General features: G+C 55.0%; 1 protein-coding gene across 3 annotated transcripts in view; it reads left to right on the top strand.

Moving 5' to 3' along the window:
• The first annotated feature begins 203 nt into the window (after positions 1-203).
• Positions 204-14,599, top strand: part of SYNPO (synaptopodin) — a 34,745-nt gene continuing 20,349 nt past the window's right edge. Inside the window, exon 1 of one of the 3 annotated variants that reach the window (XM_032851561.1) lies at positions 204-893. In XM_032851561.1, the coding sequence (XP_032707452.1) occupies positions 491-893 (403 nt within the window). In that variant the 5' untranslated portion in view covers positions 204-490. Of the gene's footprint in view, positions 894-6,184; positions 6,759-14,599 lie in introns of those variants that run through there. The other 2 variants (XR_004381969.1, XM_032851562.1) reach the window with 2 other exon arrangements.

The raw sequence follows: 14,599 nt of genomic DNA on the forward strand, positions 1-14,599 counted from the left end.
GTAAGTTATTTAAAGTTGATTTATGGCAAAATAGTAAGCAAACAAGGGGTCATGTGGCATAAGGAGATGGTGAAAATTTGGGATGTTGAATGGCTGAAGCTTGGGATTTTTCCCATGGGTGTGTGAGACCTGTACCCCAAACCCCAGCCCATTCTCACGGCCCCATCAAGGTGGACAGGTCTCAGAAACTCAGCCCAAAACACCCAGCAGACTGTTTCACTGCTGCTTCTTTTCTCTCTGGGCAGGTAGATCACCTTGAAGGAGGGCCTCACAGCCCAGACACAGGCTGAGAGGAAGGCTTGGGGGCCTACCACCCCACCCAGCTCAGGAGGGCCCCACAGTTGGACCTTGCCCCAGCTCTGGGACTTGGCTGAGGAAGACAAAGCTTCAGCGAGCCAGAGAGGAGACACCAAGAGGAGAAAAGACCGGTGCTCACACAGGCGGCCAGCCTGGCCCCAGCTTCTCCACCTCCCTGAGGAGAAGCTGCACCATGCTGGGTCCCCATCTCCCACCTCCACCCCACGGACTCAGCGAAGACAGGCCTACCCCCTCCACCTTCCGGATCCCTGATGGCAGCTACAGGTGTCTGGCCTTGGAGGCTGAGGAGAACAGCGGCGGCGAGGAGGGCCTGCAGGGAGAGGCGGGACTCATGAACTTGGAGGAGGACAGGGTGGCCAGCAGGAATGGGGACAACTTGGCCTGCAGAGCCACCCAAGGGGCACCAGACCTGCCCAATGCCCTGGGCATCCAGCCACCCAGCTGCTCCAGGGAAGCCCAAGGGTGTCCCCAGCATGATAACAGGGTCAGCAAGGACTGGGACACGGTGAAGGCTCAGCAGGTGGTGATAGCCACCCCCCACCCCAGCGCGGGACCCAGGATTGCCCAGAAACCAGGTAAGCTCATGACCTTTTCTCCTGGGCTGCCAGAGCCCACCGGGGTCCCTCACAATCCCATGGACACACCCCAATTAATAGCTGTGAGGAGATGGGGGGCTGGGAGTTCTGTGCCGATCCAGCTGGGTCTCATCTATGCCCACTCTTTCCTCTGCCAAAGAGGGCATGTGAGAAGTCCACGAGAGAAAGCCCTGTGATCGTGCTTGGCCAACGTAAGTCCTTCCCTCACTCTCATCCCCCCTTAATCATCCGTGGCAACAGATGGCCTTGGATTCCAGGCAATGACAGGGCAGGACTGCCTCACTGAACACATCGTGTGCCGGCTGCCCGAGGGTGCTGGGGATGCAGCACTGGGCAAAGCCCATGAGGCTGTTGCCCTCGTGCAGTGTTCGAGGTTGAGGCTGAAATCTCTGATCCGATTGGACCTCCTGATTTTACAGGTGGAAAAACGGGCCCAGAGTGAGGAAGACACTGCTCCAGGTGGCCTATTGGTGGCTAAGCTGGGCCACATTCTCCCCACCCCAGTTTCCCATCTGTTAGAGAGGACAGAGGCATGGTCCGATCCATCCGTATCGCCTGGGCGAAGACCCAAAGACTGTGTATAGGGAAGAGCTCACAGTGCACTGCCTGGAAGGAAGAAGGAAGGAAGGAAGGGAGTCAGGGAGGGAGGGGGGAATGAAGGAAAGGAAGGAGGGAGGAAAGGAGAAAGGGAAAGCACCCCCCCACCCCGCTCCCCTCACTCCCCCCCAACCCCCACAGGCTAAGGAGACAGCAGAGCAGAGCAGGACAGGGAAACCCACACTGAATCACCTTCATTGCCTGGGCCCATGGAAACCCTGAAGTGGGCCCAGATGGAGAGGACGTGAGCCCAGCCATGCTTGCTGAGGCAGGAGCCACTGCCAGCAGATGCTGGGGGCACAGGGCATGTGGGGGACCCAGGCCTGGGAGGGTTAATGTGTCAGGAAACTGGAGGAACATGTCGTTTCTCTGCAGGCATGGCTGATCCCCTGGCTGACAGCCCATCGACCATCCCGCCCACTCTCTTTTCTGAAATAATTCTCGCCAGGCTCTGACCACCACCCATGGCCAGCATCGCCACCCCCCTCCATCTCCCCACTCCCCTACGCTTGGGTCACACAGGCAGCTGGGCAGGATCCAGCAGATGCCTTCAATGCATCAAGAGCAAGAAGAAGGAGGACCCAGGAGGGCCCTGCAGCCTTGAACTTGGAGATGGGCCCTCATACCAGAGTCAGCCCAAACTCAAGTCCCCAAGAGCCTGCAAGCCCCAGTACCTGCTCCCTTCCCTCTCATAGACCCTGGCCAAGTGTGAGGAGCCATGGGTGCTGGTTCTAGACCTGAAACCAACTGGCCAAACCCCAGCAAATTGCATTCCTCTGGTGAGTTTCCCTTGGTTTCCTCATTCGTGAAAACAAAATTAAATATGAGCCCTCTCTACCTCACAGAGCCATTGTGAGGTTGCAGTGATCTTAGATTGGGGTAGTGTTTTGGAAATTTTAGAGTGATCACATGATGGACATTAATAATAATTAAAATGATCATCACCAACAGTATGAAAGCTATTATTCGTTAAGTAAGCCCTTATGTGCCAAGCCCACTGTGCTTTACATATATCATTTCACTGAACGTCAGAGCAATCTCCATGAGGGACGTACTATGATTATGTCCATTACATGGATGAGAAGACTGAGGCTCAAAGAACATAAGTGACTTGCCTAAGACTCCTGACTAGTAAACCGCTATGCCATGATTCAACCACGGCTTTTTGAGTACGGGACTTTGTTCTTAGCCACCATCGTATCCTGGAGTTACAGGGGGAGAGTATCGTCTGACCTCCTGGAGTGGAAGAGACCATGGATGAAGGGTGGAGAGGGGCCACCTTTCATGTTCCTATTGGCTCCTTACACAGAGCTTGGTCATTTTGTAGTATCCCATTCTCAACCCTCTCACTATACAGTCTTCTAAGGCAGCCTTCTAAGGCAAAATCTCCCCATTTTACAGGAGACAAGGCTGAGGCTCAGACACCTAAGTCCTTTGCCCAAGTCACATAGTATGGGAGCTGAGACTACGATCATGTTCTTCTTCCTCGCAGTCTGGTTCATTTCTTCCTTTAATGTCCAGCCAGATGGCCTCCAGTTCTGTCCTGAACATTTCTAGGGATGGAGGGGGCAAGAGTGACCTTAGGACGATGTGTCTCAGGGAAGTCTTCTTGGAGGCGGAGAATGGAAGGAAGCTAGGTCTTGCAGGAGAGTAGAAATCCGGGTGGTCTTGGGTCAGAGCCCACTCTGGCCTTTCTGCTCCCTCGGGAAAGGGAGCAGCCAGAGTCCCTTCTCTCTGCCTGGAGATCCGGAGGGAAGAGGCCTGTGCGGCTGCCAGGTTATTAGCGGATTAGGGCTTCCTTTTAAAGCTTCCTCCCAGTACCGCCAAGGGATTATAAGCATCTTCATACAATTACACCCGTCCTTCCGCAATTATACCTGCCTCTCTTGAGTGCCCCCTGGCAGTTTGCAGGATGGGTCATGGCATCTTCTGCCTTGGGCACCCACCACCTGGGGTGGGTGGGTACTGGTGCCATTTCTCTAGAGCCTGAGTACTAGCTGAGCGGGGCAGAGCTGGGTCGTCGCAGGCTCAAGGGGCAAAGGGTTCAGTGAGATGAGGTGGGCAGCAGCCCGCAGCTTAAGTTTCCTGCCATCAGGAGAGAATATATAGGGGCAGGAATGTGTCGGGTAGGACTCACGGCTGGGCCTCCGCCAGCAGTCGCTGGTCCACAGCTCATCAAGAGAGCCCAGAGCTGCTGCCCTCACTGCAACGTCTCAGCTGCTCATTACTGGGCAGGGCTGGTTGCCATCATTCTGGAGATAATCTTGTGGCAACCCTGAAGCCCCGAGATGGCAAGCAGCCTGTCCAAGGTCATACAGTATGTTGGTGCCAAGCTAAAGCTAGAACCCAGGGCTTTTGCCATCCCCCACCACCACCCCCCCCCCCAAGTTCGGCTGCCACACACCATCCTAAATGCTTTGTATAGGTTACTTCATTTCATCCTCTAAACAACCCTATGAAATTCACATTTTTCTTATCCCTGCTACACAGATGAGGAAACTAAGGCACAGTGAATTTAAGTGACTTGTCCCAGTCTCAGGCCTGTGGGTGGAGGAACAGAGATTTGAACCCCAGGAGGTCTGGGCCCCTGCTTTCAACCACCTTCTGTGCTGCCTTGTCTCCATGGAAACGAGGCAGCAGGCTATGTTCTTCCACCCACCTAGGGCTGGAAAAAGGTTGTTCAAGCTCTGGAGGATGGTGCAGGATTCTGCCAAGCCATGGTTCACCCTCCCCCCCCCACACACCGAATACACTTAGGGAGACCTGGGACCCACTGCTGATGCAGCCCTCCTGTATCTGTGGCTTGGGGAGAGCCACCTTCCCTCTTTTCTAGGCCATTCGCTATTGGGGACCCAGGGTATCTATCTAAGGACTCAGAGGCCTTTCCAACTCTTACCAGACACTGCTCTGAGCCTCTAAGGCTGGGATGAGGGTGTGGATCTGGCTTGTCAGATATACCCTGCCCCTGGCTGTGTCTATACTGTTGGGGCAGAGGAGCGCCTGGCCATGATAAGAGCTGACCTTGGTCACTGGGCCAAAGACAAGGCCCCTGCTCTTTAGGTCTGTGGGAGAGAGGATGGAGCAGAGACCGGGCAGGATACCATCCATGCCCACTCTCACTTCCACATTCCACAGTGACCAGAAGAGAAGGGCAATGGTGTGGGAGCAAAGCGCACAGGCTCACATGTACCTCGCATATGCACACACGCTCACACCCCCACCCAACAGGTGCATGTATGCAGTTCTTATGCCAATAGGCACACATATATAATCACACGTCTTCACACACGTGTACACATGTGCATGCCCTCAGACACCTATATATCAATGCATGAGGCATACACTAGTGTACACACACACACACACACACACACACATCCCTCACTCAGGCATGCCTACCTTTCACATGTGGACACATGTACACACAGAATACACAGATTTGTACACAGAAATACAGTTCCACCTGGAAATATCCAAGCACACATATTCCCTTCCTTACATACAGGTTAAAAGCATGTTCTTCTCTCCATTTTCTTTTGCTCACATACCTATACTTTAAAATCTCTCCTGAATGCACACATTCTCTCCTACAGGCATATCCACTCTTGCATACCCACTGTCACACACCTACATACGACTGAACCACTTTCTGTCCTCCTTCCTCTTCCCCATCCCTGTCTCTTTCATACCCACCCACACAGTAATTCTAGCTTCTTCCCTCTCCCTCTCTCTCTCTCTCTCTCTCTCTCACCCACACAGTTTGTTTCCTGGTTTCCCACAGGCTGGGCTATAACCACTTTTCTAGCACATGTACTCATCAGGCAGGAAGTAGCTTACCCGGTGCCAATCCCCAGGACCCCCTCCATGTTTCCCACCTCCACTTGGGACAGCCCCAGCGCTAAAGCTGCCACAGGGCCAGAAGAATTCTCTGCAGACCCTGAGGCCCACCAGAGGGATGGGAGCAGCCAGGGAGGGTTTGCCCCTCTGTCACCTGACCTCCTGCATGCTGTCCCCACTGGGGAGAGGGGATGTCCCCCAAACCCAGGCCACCTGCAGCTCTGGGTTTCACAGGACCTCTGGTAGGGTGGGCTCCTGTTAGCACACTTCTAACTTCCTCTAGCAGAAATCTAAACACAGAACCTTGATATGAAAGACAAATGAAAGTGGAACCACCCTGGTTGGAAGGGTGGGGTACTTGGGACCTAGGGAAACTCTGGTGAAAACCCAGGTCAACATTTTTCCAAGCGTAGTTTTGTTTCAAAATTGGTGGGAGTGTGAAGGGTGCTTGTTATCAGAACCGTTTCCAAGCCCTCGGCCTCCTCACCACTGGGAGGGTGTGCTAGAAGGGGGGCGTCTTGACTTGTAACAGCATCCCCTTGACTCTGATGCACACTGACCACTGTCCTGGGGCTCTGCTGAGCTCAATCTGAGTGGTGTTTAGTTCAACGAAAAGATGGGGAACCGAAAGCCAGGAGCCACACAGCCTCTCTACCCCCTACTGTTGCTGACCTACCCGTTAAGCCCTGGGATGGCCCCAGGCCAGCGGGGAGGTGGCAACCTTCCTGGGTCCCCATTTGCCTGAGTCCTACCGAGGTAGACAGTTATTCTAGTCACCTAGGCTGAGAAGGGGAAGGGAAGACGGCCCTAAGGGGTACAGCATCTGGGTATGAAAGGAAAGGGGCTGGGGAGGTGGGGGTGGTTCAGTTATGGGGAAAGAATCACAAAGACCCATTTAAGAGAGGGGTGGTTGGTGGGATTGAGAAAAGATGGGGAGACAGGAAGAACTGGGTGAAATGAAAGCAGAGGATTTAGGGACCGACCTGGAGATACAAAAAAGGAGGAGTCAACAGAGAGACTCAACGAGACATTCGAGTGTGGCACAAGGGAGGAAAGCGGGAGGAAAGGGGGACCGCCGGGATCCCCGGGCCGAGCCCGCGGGGTGGGGTTGAGGGAGTCGCCCCTCCGGGGGGCTGGGCGGGGCGGCGGGCGGGGCGGCGCTAGGGCCCCGGGGAGCGAGAGGCAGGAGCGCGTCTCGCCCGCCCGCCCAGCCCTCCCGGCTCTCGGCTCCGGGTCCCGGAGCAGCCCGCTAGGTGGTGGCGGCGACGGCGGCGACGACGCGGAGGGGGCGCCCGGGGCGGAGCGGAGACGGCAGGGGTCTCGGGGGCGGAGCGCACTGACGGACGCGGCCAGGTGCGCGGTGGCGGCGGCGGCGCCGGTGAGCTCAGGGACAGCGCGTGGCGGCAGGAGGTGAGTGAGGGGCGCTGGCGGGGCAGGGGTGCCGGCGCCCGGCGAGCCTCGCCCCTTCCCACCTGTGCTGTTCCCCGCGCCGCGCAGGTGGAGGTGGCACATCTGGACTCCAGTGCCCGCGCGCAGGGTGACCTTGGCCGAGTCGCTGCTACACTGTGGACCTCAGTTTTCCCATCTGTACCGTGGCGGGGGGCCGGGGCGGGGGAAGTCTGAGAAATCGGGAATCTCTGGAGCAGCCCCGGAGCGGAAGGACGCCCCGACGCGGGGAAGCTACTTCCCGGGGCTGCGCGGGGGCTCCGGCTCTCGAGTCCCAACCCGCAAGCACCTCGGGGACCGGGACAGCCAGGGCTGACGGGTGGGCACCGGCCGGAGGGGTCTGCGGCCCCTAGCCGGCTCCGGGAAAGGCGGGCTGGGCTTGCGCCGGGTTGACCAACATGGGCGCCCGTGGGGTAGCAGAACGGCGTGTGCTGGCCTCGCGTCCCCCTTCCCGCGGGCGGGGCGGCGGCGCCGGCTCCGGCGGCGAGGGCCAGGGCGAGGCTTGCAGGACGCGGGAACCTTCCGAGCGCGGGGACCACTGGCCGAGCGCTCTGGGGAAATCGAGGCCCTTCCTGAGCGCCTAGTGGGGCAGAGAAGGAACTGCCTTAAGGGCTCTGTCTCAGATTCGCACAACTCCCGGACCGCTACTCCAAGGTGAGGGGCCATGGAGGTGAAGTGAGGGGAATGTGGGGCTCCTCCCAAGCCCCTACAATGCGGAATCAGGGGCTCCAACCAGCCCCTGAGAAGGCTTCTCTGAGGGCTCTGGGGAAAGGGTCTGCCTTTCTCCCTCCCCCCACCCCCAGTTATGGGCTTACTCTGGATTGGGACAGGGACCCCCTGTATTCCCCGTCTGGGTTGTCTACAAGGAGCAAGAGTGAGCAGGGGAGAGCCAGACCCAACTCCCCACCTTATCCTGAGTGACAAGTGGCTCTGGAATAAACCAACTTGCTGTGTGATCTGGAGGCAAGCCCTGTCCTCTCTGGCTCCCCATGAGAGAGTGAGCAGAGTGACCCCTGAGGGGACAGCTGCCTTGGAGACAGCAGGGACCAGGTGGGTGAAGGGGCAGTTCCAGGGTGCCCCACCCCTGTCATGTTGCAAGGGTAGGATGAGATCAGATGCTGATCAGAGGGACTAGGGTATGCTGGGAGGGACTGGAAGTCATGGTGCCCACCAGGCTGTCAACACCCCTCCCCCGCCTGCCCCCGTCCTGTGCTGGGGGTCAAAGCCACAGACCAACCTCCCTATTACCTCAGACAGTGGGATGGAGCTCCTCGAGGGAGTTGAAAATGCCATTTGGAGTGGGGTCCCCGGCCTCTGTCTCTATATGAAATCTTGGTTAGGCTCTTCTCCTCTCTGGTCTTCAGTTTCCTCATCTGTACAAGGGGAATGCACCAGAATCACTGTAGTTTGATATTCGGAGAACTTCTTTAAAGACAAGTTTTTTGCTGCCGTGCTGCCCCCAGCTCCCACTTTTTTCAGAGTGGCCCCCACTTTGCAGGTTGTAGACTAGCTCCCCCCACATCCCAAACTAGCACCCAAATTAAGCTGTGGTTGGAATCATAATTTATGGTTAAAATAAAACCTTTAACGCCTTCCCTCTCTTGTTGGCTGCTGCCCTTCCCCTAAGGTGAAAAAAAGGACAAAACCCTGTAGTATTCAGGTGCCCACTTCATAGAGGATCCCCAGCCTCTTCGGTCAGCATTTTATCTAAGCTCCCCATTCTAGAGTTGGGGAGACTGAGTCTGGGGATGGGATGAGATCGGCCCAGGGTAGTTCTGTGAGTAGAAGGCAGCAGAGCCACTTTCCTTAGGACAGAGCAGCTCCTTGATAAGGGAGGGGGGCAAGTGACACAGGAACAGCTGTAGAGATGAGAGAAGCACAGGAGGAAACTTCTCTGAATGTTCTTTTCCCCCTGGTCGTGCCCTCTCGCCATGGTTGCCACATGTCACCCTGAGCCTAGAAGGTGGACGGGGCATGGGTCAGCACACTCCTTCCACCTGCCGGCGCTGACGTCGCATGGGCTCTACACACCTGCAGGTCTAGGGGCCTGGCCTGAGAGGCACCTTTTCCTTCAGGGCAGCTCCCAGCCTTCCAGACATGAGCTCATCAGAGCTGTTGATGCCAGGAAGGGCGGGACCGAGGGGGGAAGCAGGCAGGGCTGCCCAGCTTGGGTTGGGTGCCTCCATTGTGGAGGGTTTGTAGGCTCTGGCCCCCACTGTTGTGTGGAGGCAGGGACTAGATAGGCCAGCTGAGGGTCAACGAGGGGGGGCGGGGGATGGCCAAGTGCCCTGGGCTGCAGAGCAGGGAGCTGGGTATTAAGCCGATATCTGTGCTTGCTTGCTGTGTGACCTTGGATGAATCCCTTTCTTTTTATGGACTTCAGTGTCCCTGGTGAGCTACAGGATGAGGTGGGTCCTTAGGCACTAGGGTTACAGTGGTGAACAAGACAGATGGGTCCCTGTCCTCAAGGAGCTCACATTTTGATCAGAGAGATAGACCAGAAAAAGGATGGCAAAGAAATAAGACATTTTCAGATAGATAAAAAGATACATATATATATGTATAAAAGCCATGCTACTGAGGTGGAGGACAGTTTGAAGGGGCTACTTTGTGTTGGTGGTTAGGGAAGGCCTCTCTCACTCCACTGGAGTGGAGACCTGACTCTTATCTGAAGGAGTGGTCATGGCTGGCTTCATGGAGGAGACATGTCCAGGACCTGGATCTAGAAGAAGGGGAGGGATTTGGTTGGGAGGAAGGGCATTTCAAAGGACAATAAATGGTTTAAACCAGAAGCTGGGGTTGGGGTACGGGTGGGGGCGACCATTGGCTGCAGATTATGAAAATGCCTTCATCACTCATGGCTTCAGGCTGCAGAACCAAAGGAGCACCAGGCCTGTGATCTGGTCAGAGGGGTGGCTGGGCTCTGCTGAGTTAGGCCCGTGTATGTGTGAGCTCATAGTTCTTTGTGAACTGTCCCCGGACCCTGGGGCTCAGTCGCTACCCAGTGTGGCCAGAGGAATCAATGTGGGGACAGCCTCCAGGCCCTGTAATTCCAGAGGCTTACAAAAGCCCTCTCTCTCCAGAATGAAATCTTTACCAACTGGCCACTGCCTGAAATTCCACTATCCTGGCTTCATCTTTTCCACTCGTTGAGGCAGTATAGTGTAGAGCTGTAGCAACCCTCTCCTCCCCTGCCCAGCCTCCCAGGGCCACTGCAGGTGAAGCAAAATTCAGCCTACTCCTGTGTGACCAGTTTCCTGCATGGCTAACATGCAGATTCGGTAGCTGGACCCCTGGGTTCTCCTCCTGGCTAGCTGGGAGATCTGAAGCACATTCTATAACCTTTCTGGGCTTGCATTTCCTCATCTATAAATAGAAATAATAATAAACCCTATCTTTACTGTTGTCTTGAAGTTAAATGATGATAAATGCTAAAAAAGATAACTATTACTTCTTAGAGAGTATTGTCATGTTTTGATCTCTGTGAAAATAGCAAGCCTTTGAGGAGATGGACACTAGCTCAAGATTCATATCAGGATAAGTGGCTTTTTTTTTTAAGATTTTATTTATTTATTTGACAGACAGAGATCATAGGTAGGCAGAGAGAGAGGAAGGGAAGCAGGCTCCCTGCTGAGCAGAGAGCCTGATGCAGGGCTCAATCCAGGACCCCGGGATCATGACCTGAGCCGAAGGCAGAGGCTTTAACCCACTGAGCCACCCAGGTGCCCCTGGGATAAGTGGCTTTTTGATGTTTAGCCAGAAACAGGTTTTGATCGCAGGAGGATGGGTACAGTGCAGTGGAAAAGGGCCTGGACTGCACTTCGGGAACAAATACTTGAACCTCTGGTCTTAGCTAACTGGTTGGTGGTCTTGGGCAAATCATTCGTTTCCTCTGGGGCTCAGGCTCCGGTTCTGAGCTGCGATGAAATGGGGTAGAAAAGATGTGAGGGGATCATGGGTGAGAAAGAGCTTGGTGGACACTAAGAACATGGAGCCAGCAGGAGAGGCTAGGAAGGGGCGGGCTGAATGAGCCCCACAGACAGGAGAGGAGGCTGACGGGAGACTCACACATCTAATCTTCTGGAATAAAATCTCTTGGAGACTAAGAGTGTTCGATAGATAAAAACCAAAGTTCTTAAAAAAAAAAAGTTAATGTTTATGGTTACTTAACTGTGTGCCAAGAGCATCCTAAAGTCTTTACATGTAACTTCACGAAGTAGGTGCTGTTATTATCAGTGTTTTACAGATGGGAAACTGAAGCACAGAGAGGTTACGTGAACTTCCCAAGGTCACACAGCTGGTAAGTGGCCAGATTCTAACCCAGGCAGTTTTGCTTCTGTACAGAAGATAGCTTCTGTACAAACTCTTCTACTAGATCGTGTGCCAGAGGCTCAGAGAGGCCAGGCCACCTGCTTAAGAACACACAGCATTCCTTTTGATCCTCCTCATCTCTGTCCCTCAGGTCCTGGAAAGAGGAACCTGAGGTCTGGGATCTGGGGTTCTGGGGTTCGCCCTTGAGGTAGCTCAGCCTCTTTTCTCCCCACCCCCCTTGTCCCCTGGGAGTAGGTCAGGGAGGATCAAGTGTACCCTGGGAGGGCTGTGGGCCCAGTGGCTCTGCCAGGGCCTGGCGATTAGGTGTCATTAGTGTCATGATCCCAAGAGTTTGAGTTGAAATGAACTCCTGTGGAGTCTGGCATGCCTCCTCTCACTATACGGGTGGGGAAAACTGAGGTCAGAGGGTCCAGGGACCCGCCCAAGGTCACACAGGTGGGAGGTGCTCTTCCTTGCCAGCGCTCCTGCCCTGATGTTTAGTACTTGAGGGCTCCCTGAAGCGATAGGACTTGGGGATCCTCCCCCTAGTCTCCAAGGTGGCTCTGGTCTCAGCCAGGACATGATTCCTGATACTGGGCCCTTTGGGAGGGTACATGGAGTTGGGGGGAGGGCGCTGATTAAAAAATAGACTGTCACGCGCATGGGGAGTCAGCATGCCATCACCCAGCGGGCGCCAGTTGGCTCCCCCAGGCCCAGCTGCCAGGCCCCACTCAGGGCTCCCGCTGGGGGCTCCGCCCACCCCACCCTGGCTCTGGGCCTGAGGCTGAATGCTCTCTCTTCCCTACCTCTGCCCAGCCTCCAGGCAGATGGCGCTCTCACTGAGCCTGGGTGGGCCTGAAGCTCAGCCGTAGGCTTAAGCTGTGCGCCTGGGACCGCTTGTCAGCACATGCTGGCTGTGTGGCCTTGACTGAGGCTCTTTCCCTCTCTGGGCCTCAGAGGCACCAGAGTGATGCTAGCAGTGAAAGCTCTTGACAGCTTCCCAAGTCTTTGCCAGACTCCATCTCTCATTTCAACCCAGCAGACCATGCTAGAGACCCATCTCAGGGAGCGAGGTGCCCTGCGAAGCCCACTGAGCTGGAGACCAGCAGAGCAGAGGACTGGACCAAGGGAATCTTTCGAACCCCAGTCTTGTACAACTTCTTCAGGGTGAGCAGGGCCAGAAACCACGGAGGTTTTTGCAGTAGTGATGTGAGCCATGTTTTTATCCATCTTTTCCTTCATTCGGTTGAGAAAAGTTTACGGAGCCCCAGCCATGCAGGGGCAGAGCAGAGGAAGGACAGCCAAGGCCCTTGCCCTTCAGGGCTGCTAACTGTCGTCAGTCAGTGCAGACTGACGCTCAGAAAAATATGATGGAATTACAGATCTAATGAGAGTTTGGAGGAGAGGCAGAGGAATGTGACCTCTGAGGGCAGGCAGCCCTCCCTGAGACCCAGAAACAGACCTGAAGGGTGAGAAGTGTGGTCAGAAAGGGACAACCCAGGGGGTAAGGAAGAAAGCATTCTAGGCTTTCTAAGTAGCAGCTGATGCCAAGGCTCTGGGGTGAGGAGGTGCTTGGGCCCTGTCTGAGCGCTTGAAGGAGGGGCAGCATGGCAGGAAGATAGGGCGGTGAGGCTTCTTTTGGGGGAGGCTGCAGCAGGGGGCTCACGGGCAGCGGGGCTGGTTATGCAGGGCCTAGAGCCTGGGAAGGGGTTTGAGGCCCATCCTGGGAAGGAGGAGTGACTGCCAGCGCTGGTGTGGGAGGCTGGTCTTGCCTTCTCTCTCCTTTCCCTTGAAGCTGCACCCTGAGAGAGCTGCCCCAGGGTCCTTCCTCACTCCCCCAGACTCCTTACCCAATGTCCGGATCTTCTTTGCAGCCTAATGGCCATCAGACGCACCTGCCTTCCAGGAGGTTCTGTTGGTCTATCAGGCCTCAAATGCAGGCTGGTGAGGGCATGTTCTTAGCTACCCACTCAGCTGAGTGCCTCTGTTCAGGAGAATTCTTACTTCCTTTTATTCCTGTGAGAGCCTGTGGCCACAGGAGGTTTGGCGTGGCTAAATGAAGGCCGGCCCCTGGATCTCTGGCCACTGCCTGTCACTGCCTCCTGTCCCCTGCCCCACTCCAAGCAGCACCATTCAACTCCAGAGTCTGTCCTGGCAAATCCTAGGAGGAGTTGGGGGCCTGTGTTCTGAGCCTAGGTCCGTTGTGTGCTCTTGGGCACATCCCTTCTGTTCTCTGGGCCTCAGCTTCTCCATCTGTATTGTTTGTGTGTTTTTTTAACACTTTATTTATTTATTTGACACAGAGAGAGAGAGAGATCACAAGTAGGCAGAGAGGCAGGCAGAGAGAAGGGGGAAGCAGGCTCCCTGCTGAGCAGAGAGCCCAATTCGGTCTAGATCTCAGGACCCTGAGATCATGATCTGAGCCTGAGGCTCATGACCTAAGGCAGAGACTTAACCTACTGAGCCACCCAGGTGCCCTCTCCATCTGTATCGTAGGCAAATACTGTTTCCTGTGTTCAATATATGGCCTATGGATACACGATCAGCATCACCTGGAACTTCTTAAAAAGAGAGACTCTCAGGCCTCACTCTCCACCTCCTGAGTCCGAATCTGCATTTTAACAACATCCCTGAGCAATTACATTGAGTGTACATTGGAGTTTGAGAGGCCCTGATCTAGGTCGGTCGCTTTTAAACTTAAACGTTTTTTTTTTAAATTGAAAGCTACAGAACCTTCCCGTCTCTCTGAAGTTTTACATATGAAACACATAAGAGGGGAACCACCCACTCTGTATTTATGCATCGCACGAACAGGGACGGGGAGGAGTGTGGTGGGGTGGTTGAGGCCTGGGCGTATTAGGAGGGGCATCGGAAGGGAGGAGGAAAAGATAACAGGAATAGTGTGGGGTGGTGTCCCATCTTCTCTGGCTTCTTCCTTTCCCCTGGAGAGCCCCCACCAAGTTCCTGGAAGAGCCCTTTCAGTTCTGACGTGCAGGGTCCTTTGTCTCACGGGCTTGGAAAGCTGGGCTTGGAGGGAGGGTGCTTGACCATCCACAGCCTGGCAAGACCTCGTTCCCTGCCTGTCCCCATCTTGGTGTCCTGTTCTCTTCCCTGTGGAATTCCTGAAAGGGTAGCCGGTGCTATTCTTAGCATGACAGGATAGTGAGGAGAGAACATGCTAGTGCATTATTTATGCCTCTGAGTCAACAGGATTACATTCAGAGCTCGAAGAACACCACCCTCCCCAGATGGCCGTCATTGTCACTTCCCATGAACCCATCACCCATCCCTTCTGGCCCTGACCATTCCTGCTCGGAGCCTCCAGCCCCCAAGCTGGGAAATGGGTCATGAAATAGAAGGGGAAGCAAGGACTAGGACAGAGTTGTTTTGGAGATATCATTTCATTTCTGTGTTCATTCAACACATGTTTATTGAGCACACATTATACTCGGTAGGTGTGGGTACACAGGTGAATGAGACAGAATCCCTGCCTT

Source organism: Lontra canadensis, unplaced genomic scaffold (genome assembly GCF_010015895.1).
Source record: "Lontra canadensis isolate GAN:19392208 unplaced genomic scaffold, GSC_riverotter_1.0 scaffold5, whole genome shotgun sequence".
In the NCBI taxonomy this organism is placed as follows: Eukaryota; Metazoa; Chordata; class Mammalia; order Carnivora; family Mustelidae; genus Lontra; species Lontra canadensis.